The 22,363-nt window shown below is 41.6% G+C and overlaps 1 protein-coding gene across 1 annotated transcript in view; it reads right to left on the bottom strand.

Annotated features, from left to right (window-relative positions):
• actn3b (actinin alpha 3b) overlaps nt 1–22,363 on the bottom strand; it is a 38,149-nt gene that overhangs the window by 15,366 nt on the left and 420 nt on the right. Inside the window, exon 2 of the mRNA XM_072459094.1 lies at nt 358–472. Coding sequence (XP_072315195.1) covers nt 358–472 — 115 coding nt within the window. The remainder of the gene's footprint in view (nt 1–357; nt 473–22,363) is intronic.

The raw sequence follows: 22,363 nt of genomic DNA, 5'->3' as shown, positions 1-22,363 counted from the left end.
TCGACTTGGAGCTAGTGATTTAAACAGATTTAGTCAGTTTTAAATCATTTTTGTCCTTTGTTTCTTGTGTCTACTTCATACTCCAGTTGGAAGAAGTGAGTTATAAAGCGACAGTTATAGTTTTCACAGCAAAAAAGCTTAAGAATTCAGGAAAATACTCTTAGTTTGAATAACTTTGATCACTCGATGGACCTGGAGCGTCTGTAGATTTCTTCTTATGCCGTGCCAAATGGGTCAGACGTTATTATATATATTTTAATGTGCTTTTATCGTCTTATTTCGAGATTTTAACGGTCTCGTAAGCAGCAAACTGTCACAACTGACAAGGGTTAGGGTTAGTTTGAGTGCGGTGCTTACCTGAGATGACCTCCAGCAGCAGCATGAGTTTGAGGCCATTCCTAAAGTCCTCCTCGATGTTCTCGATCTGTGTCCCGGCTTTCCTCAAGTGGGAGTTACACCACGCCGTGAAGGTCTGATGGAGCAGAGCGCCACAGAGACGGTTACTGCAGAGTCATGGCAACAGCAACGCCAACGACGATAGAGAACTGTGACTGTCACGGCTCTTTCCGTTCAGAGTCTAGAATGAGAGATGCACTTTCTTTGTGGAGGTCGTGGGGCAGAAATGTCTTGGAAAACACGAGCGTTGGACTTGGAAATGACGCATCTCGGACGTAAAACCCCAACGATTGAAATGATGGATGGATACTGAAGCGAAGGAAGCAATGACAAAAGGAGAGGAGGAAAGTCTGAACATTTAAAACAGAAGAATGTACTTTTACTGTGAACTTGAAAATCTATTTAGCCGTTTTACTTATTTTTCTTTACTCCAATTCTTCTTGTTTTTCTTTTTGCTCAATGTCAAGTTTAGTCTTGATGAACACAAGTCTCTACTCAGCTTTAAACTTTTATTCCACTGTCAGCAACAGTAGCAGTAGCAGTAACAGTTAGCAGTAGTAGCCGTAGCAGTTGCTGTAGTAGTAGCAGTAGCCGTGGCCGTAGTAGCCGTAGCCGTAGCAGCCGTAGTAGTAGCCATAGCAGTAGTAGTAGCCGTAGCAGTAGCAGTAGTAGCCGTAGCAGTAGCCGTATCTGTAGTAGTAGCCGTAGTAGTAGCCATAGCAGTAGTAGTAGCCATAGCAGTAGCAGTAGTAGTAGCAGTAGCCGTAGTAGCCGTAGCAGTAGCAGTAGTAGCCGTAGCTGTAGTAGTAGCCGTAGCCGTAGTAGTAGCCATAGCAGTAGTAATAGCCATAGCAGTAGTAGTAGCAGTGGCCGTAGCCGTAGTAGTAGTAGTAGCCATAGCAGTAGTAGTAGCCGTAGCAGTAGCCGTAGCAGTAGTAGTAGCCATAGTAGCCGTAGCTGTAGTAGCCGTAGCAGTAGTAACAGTAGCAGTAGCCGTAGCCATTGTAGCAGGTCAAAAAATATTTAAACAAATGCAAAAATAAAAATGCACTTTTATTTCTGTATAAAATGTTTACAAGATAACAGAAAGAGTATTTTAATATTTTTTGAAATAATGATTAACATTTTTAAATTTCCAAAATATTAAATAGGAATTTACCAACTAAAATTGACTTTTAAATCTGTTTTAATCAATAAACTAATTCAGTTTTTAATGAATACATTAATACATTGTTTTAAGTCGTTTTATAATTTGGTTTAAATGATCTAGATGGCCTTTTAATAACTATTCCCCATATTAAATATTCCATACATTACATAAATGTTCTACCTCAAATCTAAATGGAAAAACTACAATCCTGTCAATGATTCAGTTTAATAAGTTCACTAAAGCATAAGATGAGGCCAAAATGATATTAACTTTATTTTAATGTCTTTAATGACTTTACTGCTCCACAGACAGAAACTGTGACTGTCCCAAACCAAAGTAAACTCTGCCTCAGGCTCTGATGTCGTTTTGAGCAAGTTTAAATGAAAGAAAACTACTTTTACAGGTAAAGCCACTCACGCTGCATCTTTGTGTTTCCCTGAGCGTTCATGGGCGTGGCCACTGCACACCTGTAAACCTGAGCCACATTCGTCCTGCAGCTTCATCTGCCCACAGCGCCCTCTGCTGGACTGGAGATAGCACACTTGGACCAGGAATTAACTAAAGATCATAGCAGAGTGTGAGAGGAAAGTGAGAAGAGTGAGGAGAGACATGAGACGTAGAGCCGAGCTGTTTGACTTCTGTTTGTTTTGCGTTTTATTTAAAAAAAAAAAGCATATAAAGTAATAAATAAATGATTGCATTCTTCATTTGGCCTGGCGACGCCCCCTGATCGTCTCTGTGGAGTTGTTCCACAGTGCGGCATTAAACGTCTATATTTCCATGGAGACAAGAAAGAGGCACCACCAGGCCAGGTCACAGGTCAGGTCTGTGGAGCGGCGAGACAACTCACTGCACGAAGAAGGTATTTTTGAGCAATATAACCGCCAATAATGAGCAAAATGTTAGATATATGTTTATTAATGTGGAAAGCGATAACATCTCCATGGAGACGAGCGGGTGGTTTACTCAGAACAGTGTGATCTTTAAGGGCGGGAGCATGAGAGGGTGTGGCCCTTTTATTAGTTTCTAGAGCACAATTTGTACAAAAGTAATTCAAAAAGCACATTAAAAACAGATTGACATTAAAGGAGTTCACAGGCAAACTAGGCTCTTGTATGCAAATGTACTAATGTATTTCTTATTTCAAACCTAATTTATTATCGTTGAAATTAAAGCTGAATGTTTTTTTAACTTAATGTGCACTTTGTATATTTTTAATTGGAGGGTTTGAAACTGATTCTTGGAATGTTATAATGATGCAGTTTTTGGCAATAAAAAGCCAGTCATTGAACACATGAATAATACAGTTATAGTTGGAACATTCAAGGTTAAACTGTGATAAGTTTTTCATATAGAAAAGCGCAGAAAAGGTTACACGGTGCATCTTTAAAGCTACAGCGTCATGTTCTGCTCCTCGTAACGTCTTTAAAGCCTCACGTTTGTGTCACTCCCAAGCCCTGCTAAATGAACCGTCACTCATATTCATTCTAAACGCTGGGAGAGTGTGGCTGTCTTATAGAAGCCCCCGAGGCGAGAGAAAAAGCAGACAGGAAATGAGATTTAGTGCGAACACGCGGTGAAGCGGCATATGCAGATTCTCCACCTCGTTACGGAGGATCGTGTGAAACCAAAGTTTGCACCGGTCTGAAGAGAGGAGCAGCAGCGTGGGCGTCGAGGCAGAGCGGAATAACTAACCACGGGAGAAGGAGTGGGAGAAGGAGAGAGGGAGAGAGAAAGAAAATGAGAGAGAAAGAAAGAGAGAAAGAAAAAGAGAGTGAAAGAAAGAAAGAGAAAGAAAGAAGAAAAAAGAGAAAGAAAGAAAGAAAGAAAGAAAGAAAGAAAGAAAGAAAGAAAGAAAGAAAGAAAGAAATTGATATTTATAGAGAGGGAGAGAGGCAACAGCAGGAGAGAGAGCAGGAGAGGACCAGCACGACCACATTAGCATAAACATCTCACCTGCAAATAACAGCGTCCACTGTTTATGCCTCGTATCCATCTGTTCTATCTGTGAATGTCAGAGGAACGAGCCTGCACCACGTCCTTCTGTATCTGAGAGGACGCTCCAAAGAACGGCATTCGGAGACGAGCGAAACGTGACCATTTTGAACAATCGGCGTAAGGTCAAGAGATCAAACAAACACAAACGTGACAAAAGGATGTGCAAAAAAGTGATAATAAGCCTCTGCGGCTCTATCGCACAGTCTGTTTTCATTTGTGACTTTGAAGAGGATAAACCTGATTCGTAGCATTGTTTTAGCTAAATAAACACACAATTTAAACCATCTGTAAGTAAATGCGTGTGGTTTTGTGTTAGATCTTTATGCGACACGGCACGTTTATATTCGGAGAGTTATTTCATCTGTAAAGAGAAGACTTTTTTGGTGCATCGAATGAACGTTTGAGTACAGTAAACACGGCAGCAGAGGTCGCCGGTGCGCTCGCCGCGGTCTCGGCAGGTGTGCTCTCCGTTGCGACACATGGCCAAATTTAGAGCGCTCCCGTTACTGCACAAGACCGGCGGGCCCAAGGCAGCGAGGAGGTAAAGGAAGGAGGTTGAAGGAGGGAGGAAAGGAGGGCGCATAATGAGGGGGGGAGGAAAAGGCTAAATCGAGTTGCTATGGGACACCTCGGCGGGACAGCTGAGAAGGCAGGATTCTGTGAGGGCGAAGACAGTGATGGCAGCAGGAAGGAATGGATTGGAGTCAAAATAATACGCCCAAAGAACAGATTAAAAAAAAGGAGCACTTAAGGGTAAAACTTTATAATAACTACATGCACCTCAAACTGCTTTGTATTTTTGTTCAGTCAATTTGGTAACACTTCTCATGAACTACACCTTGATAAGCCTTAATAAAGCATGAACAAGGACTTAATTCATAATGAACAGTTTAGTTCATGTATGATTCAAGCTTAGAAACTACTTAATGGTTATATATATAATAATACTAACAAATAATAAATATATGTTTATTCAGCAAAGTGTTGATTAAGGTATTGATTGTTTTTCTTCACGGAGAGTGAAGGTGTAGTTACTGTAAAGTGGCACCAAACTTACTTCGAGAGGCAGAGGGTGCGTTCACACTTTGAGCCCAGTTTAGTCTAGATGTAGGTCCGGTTTCAGTCCGGTTTCAGTCCCGTTTCAGTCCCGTTTCAGTCCCGTTTCCGTTTTAGTCCCGTTTTAGTCCCGTTTTAGTCCTGTTTTAGTCCTGTTTTAAACGCACCCTGCAAATTCATTTTATGCTAAACAATAAATAACAAGTGGTCAATGGTCGTTTTTAGATGTGTATTATCTCATACCAGTATTGCGGTTTTATAAAGCGGTAATAAAGCGGTTATAAAGTGGATGTGGTTCGGGGGTCTAACAGTATGAAGTCACTGCTCGACTCACACCTGTTGGGTCGGTTGGCTCAGCTCAGGCCCCTCTTGTAAAATGAGGTCAGGGTAGTCTCTGGCGGGGGGGGGGGGGGGGGGCGGGTGAGGGGCGGGTGAGGGGCGGGCGGTGAGTGGGGGTGAGGGGGGGATGCCAGCCATAGCTCCACACAGCCACTATCAGTCACAAGTACTGCAGTTACAGCCGGCGTCCTCTAGGGGGAGACCAAGAGCTGGGTTTATGTCACCGTTACATGTTCAATCACATGTGTTTGGAAGAAGGGAGGAAGGGGGGAAGAATGGATGGATGGATGGAACGTTGAAGGGTGATTGGGAGGAGAGAAGGATGGATAAAATGTCAAAAAAATGACAGATGGAAGGATGGAAAGAAGGAAGGAATGGTGGAAAACTGGATGGATAGAGGGTAGAATGGAAGAAAGGATGGATGACTGAAAGGATAGTAGAAAAGAAGAAAGGAATGGTGGAAGAATGGAAGAAAGGATGGATGGGTGAACGGATGGCAGGAAAGAAGAGAGGAAAAATTGAAGAAAGGAAGAAAGGGTGGAAGGATGGGAAAAGAAGATGATGCAAGAATCGAGGGGAATGATGAAAAGAGGATGAAAACATGGGAAAAAAGGATGGAATAGGACAGATGGATGGAAAAGGGAAGGAAGGAAGGTTAGAAGGGCGGAAGGATGTATGTATGTATGTATGTATGTATGTTATTGTTATTTTTCTCAATTATTTTTCACAATTATTTTTCACAATTATTTTTCGCAATTATTTTTCACATTATTTTTCACTATTATCATTATTAGTAGTAGTATTAGTATTAATTAAATTGTTTTTTTTTAATTATTCTTTCTAAACCAGGAAAAACATAAATAGCACCTTGTTAGTAACAGTGTTGCTCTGGTTACTTCAGGAGGAGCCTGCCCGAGATCTGAACATAAAATAAACCACAGAGTTTAGAAATACATATATATAATACCCAATACAAATAAAACATAGTCTAACAAGTATTCGGGGACTCCAGTAAAATATGGCGACAAAAACATGGCGCAAGTTATATTTAAACAGCTCCAGTTCCATACGGCTGACACGTTCATACAGTCATTGTGCCTGGAAATAGCCTTGGATGCTAACACTAGTGCTATACATTACTCACTGACCACACGACTGACCCGTTGACGACACACACTACTACAGTCGGGTCCAGCTGCTTTGTGCTGCTGTCAAAGAGTGAAAACAACTCTTACATTTGCGCCATTCTGTGACCTCGCTCCATAAATAAAAACACTTAACCTCTCTGCAATGCTCTGGCTCACACTCCATTTCCACTAATGATGTTCTTATGAGACACAGAAAGTGAGGCTTTTAGCGACAAAAGAAGAGACATAAGAGTTTGCACAACATATGGAACTCTAGCCAAGCAAATGTAATGATCCGACACCAACAAAAGAAAACAGCCGTTACTTCATCGCAGTGACATATGTTGAGCTTTTCCTGTGGTGGAAACGTTTCACACAGATGTAGAGAACTGTGTAAGTGTTACATGTTTTAAGTCGGTTACATAATCTTAAAGTACCTGCTCTCAAAAGTGATGTAAAAATACAAAGTATCCACTGTAAGATTGACTTATGTAAAGTATACTTAAGTACAGGACTTTTGTACTTTTTCCACCAGTGTCTTCCCAGTGTCTTATTATTTCACACATTTATGAGAGATAAAGTGACAGTCAGAATTTTACTTTTATGTGAGAAAGTAATTTGAATGAGTTTCCTTTACTTGAATATATATTTTTAAATACACTTTACTCAACTTTGTGGACAGTCCACCCTCTTCTGTTCTAAGAATGATCACGAAGCGTCTCGTCTTAAACACTCTGAGGAGGAGCAGGAAATAGCCTCCTCCTTGTTGTTTGTCCGCTCCTGTCCTGTCCGCTCCTGTCCTGTCCGCTCCTGTCCTGTCCGCTCCTGTCCTGTCCGCTCCTGTCCTGTCCGCTCCTGTCCTGTCCGCTCCTGTCCTGTCCGCTCCTGTCCTGTCCGCTCCACACATAACCTGGTTAAGGTCAACAGGACACAGCCGTCATTTAGATCATGTGAGAAACCAATATTATTTGTTAAAAGTGCATAAAATGAAACATTTCATCATCGACTTTTAGACCGTTTTGTGATTTAATTGTCAACTGGCAGAAAGATTATTCTGGGACCTATTTTTGACATTTTAAACACTAAAAGACGGGTCTGGGACTATTTTAGGTAGTACCCTGCACCTTTAAATTTTATCCTAAAAAATAGCATTTTTAAATGTATTATTATTTAAACACGATTACAATTGAACATGTAAATACTATGGTCCATTGTGCCGTGTCCAAGCGCAGCAGCAGAGCAGGAGCCTGGTTAGGTTGTCGGTCGGCACTAAGCCTTTTGTAAAGAGCCTGGTGCACCGACTCACCGACCAATAGTCAGTTTTAATACTAAAAGCTTTGGTCGAGTTTTGTCTGGGACATTAGTTCAGTGAAAGCTAAATCTAGGGAGGGGCAGACGAGACTGGGTCCGTCGTTAAAGATACAAGGATGGAGGTAAAGATACATACGCTCAGCACAGACGTGTGCAGATGCAGATAGCGCGCTGATATGGGAAAGAATCAATGTAAAAGCGATGTATCTATCCCGGAGACGCCTGTTATGCTGCAATGTCAAATAAATATGGGAAAGCGTGTCTGGAATGCTATGTGTGTGGTCTGTCATTTATTTGTGATTTGAATGCATTTTTCCTGCTGTGTATGAAATGTGCTCTACAAATAAACTTGCCTTGATGGCCTCAAGCTTGGATTTCAGCCCAGTTTGAGTCTTAGACTTAAAATAACATTAAGGCACAATTCTGACACGGCGCAATCCTCTAATTCAGCCTCAAGTCTGAATCATGTTTTGCACGTTCCCAAGCCTGTATAAATATGTTTCAAGAGAATTAAATCTCTGTCAAATCCAGGCCTACAACGCAGTGACGTCTGAAGAAACATTCACATTATTCAACTAAACCAACAGAAGCGGAAAGCAGACTTTGGGGCGATGACAGTCGAGGTCGATTCAAAGATATCAGTGCGAGCTGTGAAACCCCTGTGAAGATGGTGTGACGTTTCTGTTGACGAGACGTTTCACACTGAACACATCACAGCGACAGAGGGGCCCCCGAGCGGCCCCGAGCGGCTCCTCTTCTGACAGACTCCGGCTGCTGACCCTCAGATCCAAGAGGATAAACACGCTCCTGTCAGCTCCACATCAGCACACGGCCAATTAGAGAAACCACACTCAGCACTTACAGCGGGAGCTCTTTTCTACCACATTTACACTGCACTGCTCAGCTTTAGAGGAGAACCAAGAGGAGAACCAAGGGGAGAACCAAGGGGAGAAGCAAGAGGAGAACCAAGGGGAGAACCAAGGGGAGAAGCAAGAGGAGAACCAAGGGGAGAAGCAAGAGGAGAAGCAAGGGGAGAACCAAGGGGAGAAGCAAGGGGAGAAGCAAGGGGAGAAGCAAGAGGAGAAGCAAGGGGAGAAGCAAGGAGAGAACCAAGAGGAGAAGCAAGAGGAGAAGCAAGGAGAACCAAGGGGAGAAGCAAGGGGAGAAGCAAGGGGAGAAGCAAGAGGAGAAGCAAGGGGAGAAGCAAGGAGAAGCAAGGGGAGAAGCAAGGGGAGAAGCAAGGGGAGAACCAAGGGGAGAAGCAAGGGGAGAAGCAAGAGGAGAAGCAAGGGGAGAACCAAGGGGAGAACCAAGGGGAGAACCAAGGGGAGAACCAAGGGGAGAACCAAGGGGAGAAGCAAGAGGAGAAGCAAGGGGAGAAGCAAGGGGAGAACCAAGAGGAGAAGCAAGAGGAGAAGCAAGGAGAACCAAGGGGAGAAGCAAGGGGAGAAGCAAGGGGAGAAGCAAGGGGAGAAGCAAGAGGAGAAGCAAGGGGAGAAGCAAGGAGAACCAAGGGGAGAAGCAAGGGGAGAAGCAAGGGGAGAAGCAAGAGGAGAAGCAAGGAGAACCAAGGGGAGAAGCAAGGGGAGAAGCAAGGGGAGAAGCAAGGGGAGAAGCAAGAGGAGAAGCAAGGAGAACCAAGGAGAAGCAAGGGGAGAAGCAAGGGGAGAAGCAAGGGGAGAAGCAAGGGGAGAAGCAAGGGGAGAAGCAAGGGGAGAAGCAAGGGGAGAAGCAAGGGGAGAAGCAAGAGGAGAAGCAAGGGGAGAAGCAAGGAGAACCAAGGGGAGAACCAAGGGGAGAACCAAGGGGAGAAGCAAGGGGAGAAGCAAGGGGAGAAGCAAGGGGAGAAGCAAGGGGAGAAGCAAGGGGAGAACCAAGGCGAGAACCAAGAGGAGAACCAAGGCGCTGTGCTTTGAAAGGAGCAGAGGAAATGGAGAATCGACAGAAATGGTCGGGAATCAGATCCAGGAATGTTTTTAGCAATTATAGGAGACGGCAAGATGTGTGCCGGGAAGATAAAGGTCTATATGTTATTTTTACAGAAAGCGTTTAGCATTTTTGCCCTCAAGTTTGATTACTTCGGCTTTGTTTTTTCATTCATTTGTAACAAAAAAAAATAAAGGACATGAATTATGTATAATTTGTATTGTTATTGACACTTAAACATGCTCTTTAGTAGCTCTGCTTTGGCATCTTATGTTTTGGAACTTAAAAACAATTCTAGCACTAATCTAATGGCAGCAAAGGAATTTACCATGGAAAATAAACAAAAGCTAGCATACTCCAGCATGTTAATACAAGCATGTAGTCTGTCAATGGTTTAAGGACTTAAAACAGCACAGGACACCTCAGGATCTCTACATTTGTAACAAATCTGGGAGTGTTTTCTGAGGCTGAGAGCAGGAGCAGAGAAGACCAGCATGTAAACAAGATGAAAGAAACGTGAAGAAGGATAAATACAACTCCTCATATGTTTGTGACGAGTGGACAAGGTCACATAAATGTGACATTTCATAGAAGATGAAGCAGTATCAGACGGACAGGGACACTTCACCTCAGAGTTACAGCCCTGGACAGGTGCACAGCCCGCCCCCCCCCCCCCCCCCCTCCTCCTCGTGCACAGGGGCTTTAAATATCCCCCTCGGAGACTTGGAGCCCTGAACTTGGGTGCCTCTAAGACAATTTGGCGCAATGACATAAGAGCCACACACAGTCCCAGGCAGTGGTGGAAAGTAATACAAGTAAAAGTACTTGCAACCAATTATAAGTACATTTTACAGTAGAGTATTTTTTCTTCTGTCACTTCTCTGAAATGTAGAGCAATAGAAAATTCAGACAGCTGCTCTCAAATGTAAACTGGATTTAAAAGTTTAAAATAAATATTTTCTCTTAGTTTGAAAAACATAGTTTGAAACCTGCTGAAATGGCATTTTTATGGTGAAAAAAAATAATAAAAAATGTACATGAAAATGACACATTGATTCACTTTTGATGTCCACGTTGTAAAAGGGCTGCGTCAATACTCTTAAGTACTTATGTTTGTGATACTTTTAGTTCAGTATTTTCTGTATCAGTACTTTTACTTAGAGCTATATTTGAGGATTTTTGTGTACATTTGAAAACGAATGATATTGCTCTTGAATCACTGCACATGTGCTGCACTCCCCCCTCACTGCACTCCCCCCTCACTGCACTCCCCCCTCACTGCACTCCCCCCTCACTGCACTCCTCCCTCACTGCACTCCTCCCTCACTGCACTCCTCCCTCACTGCACTCCTCCCTCACTGCACTCCCCCCTCACTGCACTCCCCCCTCACTGCACTCCCCCCTCACTGCACTCCTCCCTCACTGCACTCCCCCCTCCCTCACTGCTCTCCCCCCTCCCTCACTGTACTCCCCCCTCCCTCACTGTACTCCCCCCTCCCTCACTGCACCATCTCTAGTATCTAAAGTGAGCAGTTCTCGCACCACTGCCCCCTAGAGGCCTGAACCCACATGGCACAGGCTGAAACAAAGGCTTTCAATCTGAGGAGAAAACTGAGCTCATGTTCAAACCGACTAATGAGACGAGTAAACAAAGCAAGATAATGACTGTCCGATTATTCATTCAAATTATACACCAGTTTAAACAATCTCTTCTTTCAGCAACGAATATACAAGTTGAACCTATTGAACAAAGATATATCATCATCAGCCTAATACAGTAAGAACATTAGATCGAAAGATCCAGGGAGGGCATCTGGAGTACATTATATTAATTGAGTCAATCATCGCACAGTGAGAAGCCAGAGGGAGGAAGAAGTGTGCATTAAATGTCACTTTTCCTCTAATAAGACCGTGGTGTACAAGCTCATTTACTCAAACATGTCAGGGAAATGAGCCATCGGTTGTACAACACGGTCTTATTAGAAGGAAAGTGACATTTTAATTAAAAAATACTTTCTTTTCCAAATATAGAACACATTCAGTATTATCAAAATGAATCAAACATGGAAATTATATATATTTTTAAATGCAAGCATATTGAGATGACGCTTAAGTTCATGTCCAATAAAATGTTATAAAAAGTAAAAAATTAAGAGTAAATACGAGAATTGAAAAATAAAAATAATGGCTAAATAGTTCAATAGCAGTTCAAAAACATGAAGTACTTTATAAACACTAACAAAGATCTTACTAGTTATTCATTAATTATTCATTGGGCCTGGCTGATACCTGGATTTGCAGAAAGTACTCCATTATACAAAGGTCCATTAATCACAATCAAGTCCTTTTGTATCGTGTGGATTAAGCCATAATCCCAGGGGCCACTCTGGGGCCAGGGACCAGCTCCAGGTCCAGGCCTGGATTTGAGTGAGCGTTTAGCAGATAAAGGGCCTTGTAAACAGAGGGGCCGAGGAGCGCGCCAGATGCCTCGCACATCTCATGTGGCCACAGAGCATTTCAACACAGACAGGTGCACGAGGTTTGTGACACGGCTGCGTTCACATGACAACGTGAAACCAGGAACTGCAGTTAAAATGGAGGCCATGGCATTTAGGAATGATGTGGAAGTAAAATGCAGGTATTTTGGGATATGGGAGTAGAAAATTTAGATATTTTGGGATGTGGAAGTGGAAAATTTAGATATTTTGGGATATGGAAGTTGAAAATTCAGATATTTTGGGTTATGGAAATTGAAAATTCAGATATTCTGGGATATGGAAGTTGAAAATTTAGATATTTTGGGGTATGGAAGTGGAAAATTCAGATCTTTTGGGATATGGAAGTGGAAAAAGGTTATATTTTATGTAATTGCTCATTGTTCACATTAAATCAAGGGTGTGTTCTCAATTACACCTACAACACAACGACAAAACTTGGACTAAAGTGGGACTAAACCTGGAACTAGACCTGGACTAGTTTGGAGGTCTGAAAAAAGGTGGGTAGAACTAATTTACTTTCTGACACATACTTTTATTTCTACAGTAGTGTGAAAACATGTACAAAACCCCCAAAGTACAAAGTAAAACATACATATATTAAAAAAACAAAAACACATGTACAAACAACGGATATAAGTTACAAAACACTAAAAGTACCAAGAAACATTTGCCTCTTTAATCACTTTAAACCAAGCATGTTAAAGAGACGAATTTGCTAAAAAGATATATATTTAAGTTGACAATATCCTGCGTACACCTCATTTTGGTAAATTTTGGCTTTATTCTTAAATCCATTGTTATTTTAATGTGATGTCTGCCCGATTACACATGACTCATTCATCATAAATCAGACCTTAATTACCGCATATTTTGTGCCCACACTGTTACTCATGCAGTAGTTCCTCCAAATACTTCTAAAAAAATAGCTCAAATTCTTCTCAAGCCCTAAAGAAATTCTGTTTGTCGCTTCAGAAAGTGGCGACAGACAGTGACGCAGCTAAAACGTGTGTGTGTGTGAATAATTAACTGAACACATGTGAAAACGGCGGTGCACATCTGGAAACGACTTCACACGGTCCCTTCAGTCCAGATGGCGCTCACCTGCACCTGACAGACGGCGCTCACCTGCACCTGACAGAACTATCCCTCAGCGCGGCCCGTTTAAATCCCTTTATGTCCAGCGCCGAATCGTTACACTGCACACGTCCCACAATGCACCGCGGCGAGCTTTTGATTGATGGAGGACATTTACAAACAGATTAGGACCGAGATGAAGTCGCTTAGGCTCGGACGAGGAAGGGGAACCGTAGAGCGCGGCGGGAAAAAGGAATACTCGAGTAAAAGTAGCACGTAACAAAGTCTATAGACGAGGGAAAAGTAAATGTATTTCATGCAGATTTACGCTAAACCTTAATTAGAAGAATGTCAAGCTAAATATGACCACACAAACTATGAAAAGCACTTTATACTTCTCATGCCAGTTCCAATTTATAAGATACATGCTTTAAAATGTAGTGGAGTAAAGTAAAGATAGCTAAAAACAAAACAAAAAGTACTGCGAGTAGTGTTGTTTTAATGTACGCTTGGAAGAAATTATTAAACGCTTACAATTAATGTTATTATGATGAGAATGCGCAACTTGTAACTTCAAAATGAGGTGAACTAGAGGCATCGACACCACTGCTTTTACTGAACGTTTCACGCTAATCGTTTAGCATGAAAAGATGATTTGTTAAAAGAGACATTTAAAAAGAAACGACCCATTTACAGTACAATAGAGGTACGTTACGGCAAAGTCAGCATCATTTAAAAAGGGCAAAAGCGTATTGTAAGAAGAGCGATCGCCGTGTTTCACAGTGTAATAGCACGTATAAAATGCCTACATCATGTTTCAGGACTGGTTTAAAGCCTGGGTCAGTTTCTTTCAGAGTTTGTGCGGCTCTGGTCCAGTCGTCATGGTGACAATGTGATGGATCGACCACGACTGTGATCTTATGGGAGCTACAAAGGCCGACAGAACTGCTGTAAGTGAGAATGGGAACTGGAATTTCACTTTTGCTAAACGACGTGGGGAAGAGTGCGCCGCTAAAGCTATAGGTGCTATAAAAGACGTTATGAAACTTTGTCATGTTTTTTTGGCAAGTTTTTTACTTTCGATACCATCTTCTACACACAGTATATTATTAACAGTAAAGGTGAGGGGAATTGCTCAATAATCTTTTGAAAATACTTCTAGACATTTCAATTTGTATATTTGTATTCGGATTGCTGATGAGGTGCGCCCTCTGCTGGTCATTGGTTGCTGGTGTTCTTTGTTTATCGGTTTTGTTTTACCTATTTTATATGTTACATTTTTTATGGATTAACTGCACATTCTGACCCTACAGACCTCTGCTCAAGGACGACAGATGAAGATGTATTTACTTAATTTATTGCGCATGCATGTCGATGTAAAATAAATAAATAAATAAAAATAAATACATAAATACATAGTAAAACTACAACAATTTATTCAAAAAGCACTAATTCGTTTTTGAAAAACAGAACACATTGAGTTTTAGAACGGTCTATTAAGAAACTACTATTATTATTTGTGTTGAAAATGATATTTTAATTACTCTTACTGCCATCCTATTCTGCCTTTTCCTCATTAGAAGTTAATCAAACTAAAGTCACAGTAACTTCATCTCAAAAGAATGAACACTTATTAGTCCACCAAAAACACATCGGTGGAAGGAAGGCAAAATGAACTCATCGTAACAAAAGATGGACAATTATAGCAACCTTTTATATTGCAAATCACTTGCATTACGATGCCTGGCTCCAGATGTGTTGTTCATTAGTAAAATAATGAGTTTCGGGGGCATTATAATGACACTAAACGAGCTCGGTGCTTTTCTCAGCTCCTTCTCTCGCTCTGCTCTGACGTCTGCCTCACCGAGACTATAAATACCGCCCACCTCCACAGCTTTGATTTCTGCTAAAGACAGACAGGACGCTTTTCTGATGCTCTCATTAGCGGCCGCCTCCCACTCGAGACCCCGGCTGACACTGAACCTCTTTGGAGTCATTAGATAATAGGTTCAAATCCTCCGCAGAATATTGACAAAAAACAACGACAGCAGCAGCAGCAACTCGCAGTTCCAGTTCAAAGCCTCTGTACGCGACGCTAATCGAGACGTGAAGACCGTGCGGACGAGGCGATCCGCTCTCGCGCTCAACTTTAATGTCATTTCCAAGATGGCTGCCCTTACAGGTCGTCCATCAAGTCGCATCACGCTCCGACACCGAAGCCGTATTGCGTGCCTTCTTGGCCATTACCGCTCGCCCTTAACTCGCAAACGAGCATCACGAGCGGCATTTTGGAGTTTTAAAATCGTTTCAAACACGGTTAAAGCTCGAACGGACTTCGGGCCCTTCTCTGTGGCCTCCTGGTTCCGTCGGCGGCGCTAAGGCAGTTTATAGAAGGCTCCCTATAAGGACTGCACTTCTGGAATAGAAACTGCCATTCGATCTGAGGCCGGCACCCTCGCCTCTCCGCTTACGATCCGCTTACGATGAGCCGACGCAGGACACAACACAAACGCACTCTGGACCCGCCGCCGGCTACTTTGTGGCCGCTGCTAAACTTTAATAATCCAAAGTACATTATTCAGCGACAAACTGAGCAAACAAATGCTGGTGTGAATTTGGAAACACAGGCGAAAATGAAATGTTTAAGATGACTACATGGACTTTCGCATAGTTTAGGATATTTGATACTGACTAAATGTGGTATTGAAAGTGAGATAGTGTCCATTTTAAAATCAATAATGACTTAAATACTTGCTTAAGTCATGCTATACATTGGATTTATTCCAGATGAGTGAAACATGAGCTCCCCAAACTACCCAAATTTCTTTTTTCAAGATCATAACGTCAGCGTCTTTTCCATTTCATAATACTTTATAAATACACTCATATCTTAAATTACGGTATATAATAATAGTATTTCAAAAGTGTTTGCATTCCAGCCTATTTACACAGCGTCTTTAGTACTAATATTCGTGTAGAGTTTGTAGCTCTATAATCAAAGAGTAATTAATATATATATATATATATATATATATATATATATATATATATATATATATATATATATATATATATATATATATATATATATATATATATATATATATATATATATATATATATATATATATATACACACACACACACATATGTTGGCTCCGTGCTGCTGTAACCAGAGCTGAGGTCACATGATCACATGAACACACAGAATCATGTGAAGGGGGATACATGGGGGAAGGGGGGGTGCGTTAATGAGGGCCATGGCTAAAGCAACATACAACATACCAACGGCTTTTATATTAGTCCAGTTACCAAATAGATCTTTATGGAAATGTTAATGGTTCACTATGTCACAGTTCAGTTTGGGATCTGCCTCCTTCTCGTCTCCATAGAGATGTTATTGCTCATAAACTCAATGGACATGATGGATACCTGTAAATGGATGACAGGGATGAAGTGGCTGTCAAGACACGTGGACGTTTACCTAATGGAAACATTGACTTGTGTTGAACTTGGATTTTTTTATTTACCAGACACTGGGACAGATGGGGCTGATACACTGGGGCACATTTTATTTTCAGGTGTATTATTTGGGATATATTTCTTTTTAACTCTCTGGTCCAATCATTTATTCAATGACGAGCGAGGTCACAAGTTGAACGCTGGACTGAGCTAAAACTGTGAAACATTCCAGACAATGCAATAACATCTCCATGGAGACAAGGGACCAGACATCCCACCAGAAGTGTATCTTGAACCAAAGACTTTGATTCAGCAGTTTTAAATTAATTACGGTCAACAAAAGCCGCTCTATTTTTAGTACAATCTGAGTAAATGACAGGGCCGTTTGTAAGGAGTGGCCTCAAAGGGCCTGAGGCACACTGGGGGGAAAGTTTTTTTGTAAATTTGTATTTTTTCCCCAATCTTTGCAATATTAAATTTATCAAATGGTGTATAATTAATATGTATTATTTAAAATGATAAATTTAAGTGTTAAAATCTCGAAATTATCACCTTAGAGCCCTGGAGCCACCCTTAAACCCCCCCAGTGAAAAAAGGATGGATACGCCCCTGAGAAAAACCCAGTCCTTTGATATTCATAGCAACAGTAAAAGTCGGGGTCATATTCAGTCCATCACATTTTAGATGAATGACCCGTCGGCTGCAGTTGTTAAAGTGCTAAATGAGATTAGACCAGAACAGATTTGATTGTGCAGCACCCAAAGGTCCAGTGTCACCCGCACAGGCCACGTGGCACCGGGATGAGTGGATTAATATTAGGTTTCAGAATATGACTTTAGAACGGTTCAATCGCATCACCATCAATCTTCTGGACACTTCATTAATTTTACCCCCCAGAGAACAAATTAGATCTTTTTTTACAGCAAGTCTGTAAGAAAAGCAAGTATTGATTATTTTAGTGTTAAATTATTCAGCTCTTCCTTTAGCTCAAGGTCCAAACTATTATTTCTATTTGACATAAATGTATTAAGGACAATAAATAAAATCAACTGAAAACCTAATGTTAGTTAATACTTATAAATAATAAATAGATTTTTTTCAATTATTTGTATATTCTTTATTAGTTTATTTTTTTGGGTAAAAATTGTGACCTATTCTTTGAACTGTCTTTTTAATGAAACCACCCAGGGGATAATTGATTTGATTGAATTGATTGATAATTGATTATTTGGACACTTGAATGGTCAATAAAATATTAAAACAGACGGCACACACACTCAGACACCAATGAGTCCACAAACTAGAAAAGGATTGTGTCAGATTTGTTAGTGCCAATTATAAATTAGTCATAAACTATTTCCATTGCTCGGATAAGTTGAAGCCTTCTGTGTTTATGTGGATGATTGTTGCTCGAACAAATACTAAAAAACAAACAGGGAAGGCCTCAAAACTCCTGCCATGGACACAATAAAAGGAACAATTTTTGGATGCAGGAGAAAACAAAAAACATAACAAAAAAATGTATGAAACAAACCAAAACGACAATCAAGGACTGGACTGACATAGTAAAGACAGAAAAATTAAATGAATAGAAAAAAATTAATTAAAAAAATGTATAATAATAATAATAATAATAATAAATGTATAATAATAAATGTATAATAATAATAATAATAATATTATACATTCTGACTTAATTTAAAAATGGACAAATTTGCCAAACTTAAGACTAGATGGGACATTTTTTGTTGTTGCACTTTATACATTTAAAAAAAAAAACAGAAAAAAACAAAACAAATATATTTTTCTAAAAGAAAAACTGAGAAATCCCAATCTCACCGATCAATTTACTCCATGTCCAATAGCCTCAACTCTGGAAAAACAGCACGTGTCCAGAAGCACGTCCAAATCACATAACCAGAACTCAACCTGCAGAAGCGTCACACACACACATATATGTATATACTGTACGACATAAAAGGCCAAGTATTCGCCCGACAACGCCACAACAACAAACATCCGTCAGGAAACTGGAGTTCGTTTTTGAGACATAATCCACGAGGTAATCGATGCACTCACCCTTGATCTCTTGGGCCAACGGTATTAATGATTGCATGTAACAGATAAATATAGTTTACAAGCATATGCAGCCGTAAGCAGAGTCACTCGCTCACTTAGCAGCTGAACCTTCAAACTATGTGAAAGCCAAGAAGACGACCGAAGTCAGACTTGGAGTTTACCTCATGCCACAGAGAAAACCAAAAACCCAGCGACGCAAACGAGTTAGTGTAGAAAGGATTTTGGGCCAAGCATTTTGTGAGTTGTTTTGATCCTCTTCCTCTTGCGACATGGAATACGCAAAGACGCCAAATTCTTTACTTCTGACGCCCCTATTGGCAGGATGAAGGTATTACCGTGTCAAGCGCTAGCACATATTTACGGACAAATGAGTCAATCTCGCCAAAACGATCATAAACGTCGACAAACTAACCACATTTGGACACATTAACTTTACTTTTTTAAATTTAGTCAGTTTGATTTTGCAAAAATGGCCACAAACACGTGGAATAGCAGCGCGTTACAACCGATTCCGGCGTTGCGTTGTCTCATTGAACCCAAATAACAGGTTTATTGTGAGGGGAGAAAAAGACACAATTGAACGAACACTACTGTTGACATTGTGACATGGCCAAGACTCAAAAACACTACACAAATAGAGCTTTACTCCTGCACCGCTTCAATCCGACGCTTTCATTTCAACACCTCTTTCAACACGCACGTCCTTTCGCCAATTCGGATTAAAATTAGGCGTGAGTCACCGAATCGAGCAATACGAGCCGCGGTCGAGACACGCTGGAAGCACGATGTCATGGCAGGATGAGCTGGGCCTGTGGACAAACATCTCACCAGCGCGACTCAGGGGTTTCTGCGCAAGATTCCAAGGTCACGATAAGAACAGGTGGAGGAGATTTCCCCTTCGTATTCATTACGCGGCCGAATGATGCTCCGGCTATATTTGCTGGCTGATATCAGCTCCTTAAGCTCGATCTGACAAACCTCCAGGAACAGCGGCCAGCGGCGGAACGGGAACCGACAATTCGCACTCAAGAGAAATAACTCGTGCGCGGCGAAAACTTTGCCCAATTTCAAGGACAAATGCTGCGGCCAAGAGTCAAACGTATGCAAAGCAGAAGGGACTAGTTACAGTTTAATCCAATGTTGGTTGCCTTTTAGACCAGTTCTCATGACAAAATTTGGTACATTTAATTGGTTAACGTTGGATTAAGTCGTTTTAAACAGAATCCACTTGTTTTCTGGTCTAGAAAGACGCATAATGCAGAGGTGTGACAACTCTGGATCGGGACAATTGGGTCTTTCTGCTGTCTTTTGCTATCATTTTAAACGTAACAAATGACGAATTACAATTACATGGCTAGAAGTATGTCCAATTACAAGTGCAGGATTAAAACAACTCAGAAACAGTAACTTGAGTATTTGTTTTGAGCCATTTTTCACCTCTGCCAGCGGCTTTAGGTTTCCAATGAGTGCATATTATGTATCGTTCAATTATTAACCCCCAGGCAGCCACGCCCACTTGTGAGTGACCTTCTGACTGGTAATGACTCGCACTTTTGTTGTGATTCAGATTTCAGGTTAAGCCAAAAGAGTCATCCGCTGTTTGGACTGAAGCTATTGATTCCTTTTTAATAATGGGGACAATTCATTATTTTACATTGGCTTCATGGTTCAGTTGGGTACGATTAGGTGTTAGGGTCAAGTATTAAAGCAAACCCAGATGTGGCGCTGCACTCGACCTTTCTCTGATTGGCTTGAAAAAGGCTTTGTATTTGTCTGTATAAAACGGAGTACTGTGGAGACCAGAAACAGGAACAAAGAAAATGGCAGAATCTGGGGCAACTTCCTGAATAAGGAGAATCGGTCCAAAGAAATCAGAGCCCGGTTGATTCATGATCCAAACTAAGCTCTAACCTAACTTTTTTATTCCTTAATGTTTTAGTTCCAGTGTTTAACTATATTGATGTTTTCTGCCTTCTTAACTGATAGAAGTAGAAGACATGGGTGAAGGGATCGGTGAGTCGCAGGAAGCAGTTTATCGGTTGCAGACAGAGAGGACAGTGGAGCAGAGGAGAGTATTTTTAGGGAGATGTTTATTTGTAGCTGGTGAAACCCAGCCGGGGTGTAGATCTACCATCTTGCCATCCCGCCCCGCTGCATCTGTTGAGGTCCCTCAGACTGTCAGTGAGAGAGCCGGGGCCCACAGCACAGTTCTGCTGATACAAGTCCCCACTGTCGCCAGTGTGAGCATGACAAAGTCCTGCAGGAACATGGGTGGACCTGAAAGAGTTCCTTTACAGCCAACAAGAAGGCATTTGAATTAGGATGTATATGCAAATATATGGTTAAAGTTGTAACAGTTGTAATTTTAAATGCAGCTCAGCAGTGGAACCACACGCCCATAAAAGTAATATCTCATTTGTGAAGGTTTTCAGTTCTTCAACAAATCTATGGCACACTTCTCTCACTCATGGCTAATTGTTAGCACTGACTGCTAAGGAAGTGAGTGACAGCTGCTGAATCTACATTTGAAATAAAAGTTTATGTTCAACACAAATAAGTTTCATTAACATGAACACAGTATTTAGTTCTGTTTGTGTTTCCTGTTTTAGTGCCAGATGTTGATAATGACACGCACCTGGTCCACCAGGTGGTCTCTATGGCAACTGCAGTGCTGGTTCAGGGGCTAAAAATAGCAGCTCAGTTTACATTTGTTTCTTTGTATCAAACTCAAACTTTACATTGAGTGTGGGCAACAGTTCTGGACTTCATTTGTATTAAAGGATTCATAAATACAGAATAATCATTGTGTTCAGAGCTGTATGTTATAGGACTATTACATATAGGAATATAGGAGTATTTCGACTGTGGTCATCGTTTTTAAAAAGTCCTACAATGACATCTGAACGTGTGCAAGGAAAAAGAAAGTTGTCTATGTGAGTATGAATTGTGGCAAAAAATATATAAGTAGAGAATTCCCACAGACAAAAACATCTGACTCTGTGTTGCCATGGATCATGTTCAGCTCCAGGAGCTCCAGGAGCTGCAGAGGCTGCACCAGCTCTGATTCATGGTGGTCAGGTGCTGGGCTTTAGGTAGTGACCAGTCAGAACAGAGAGGACGTAGAGGTTTAAACACTTTACATTTTAACTCTGGAACAACACAAATGACTCATGTGGAGTTCTGTTTTCGATTGGAGAAAACACCTAATTATAACAAACAGCTTGATCATGTTGAATGTTTTTGTATTGAAGAATATATGAACATTACAATTGTTATTAGCAGAAGCTATACTTCATTTAAACATGTTTACATCGTATCTGGGGACACAGATGGGCCATGTTTTTAAGATTTACTATCTAAATATTACATATTTCCCCTTTAATAAAAATCAAACATGACTGTGTGTTCCAGACTTCATTTAGGCTCAAATCCCTCATTACAAGTGGGCATGGGTTAGATGGAAGTGCAGAGTGAAGCACTGGGAGGGGAGCTTATATTTAGACAGCCTTCGCAAGGCAATCAGGGGGAACTGAAAGACAACACTGAGAAAGTTCCACATCCTAAAATATCTGCCCACAGCTTCCAGCAGCAGGACTGAAGGGCCAAGTGCCACTGGACCGAGGGGCCAAGTGCCACTGGACCGAGGGGCCAGGTGCCACTGGACCCAAGGGCCAGGTGCCACTGGACCGAGGGGCCAGGTGCCACTGAAGGGCCAGGTGCCACTGGACCGAGGGCCAGGTGCCACTGAAGGGCCAGGTGCCACTGGACCGAGGGCCAGGTGCCACTGGACCCAAGGGCCAGGTGCCACTGAAGGGCCAGGTGCCACTGGACCGAGGGCCAGGTGCCACTGGACCCAAGGGCCAGGTGCCAGGTGCCACTGGACCCAAGGGCCAGGTGCCACTGGACCGAGGGCCAGGTGCCACTGAAGGGCCAGGTTAGGACCGAGT

The sequence above is a fragment of the Eucyclogobius newberryi genome, unplaced genomic scaffold (assembly GCF_026437365.1).
Source record: "Eucyclogobius newberryi isolate DKJ021-1_F unplaced genomic scaffold, fEucNew1.0.hap1 SCAF_22, whole genome shotgun sequence".
Classification (NCBI taxonomy): Eukaryota; Metazoa; Chordata; class Actinopteri; order Gobiiformes; family Gobiidae; genus Eucyclogobius; species Eucyclogobius newberryi.
Note: the sequence above shows the minus strand (reverse complement) of the source record. Positions and strands in the feature narration are given on the sequence as shown.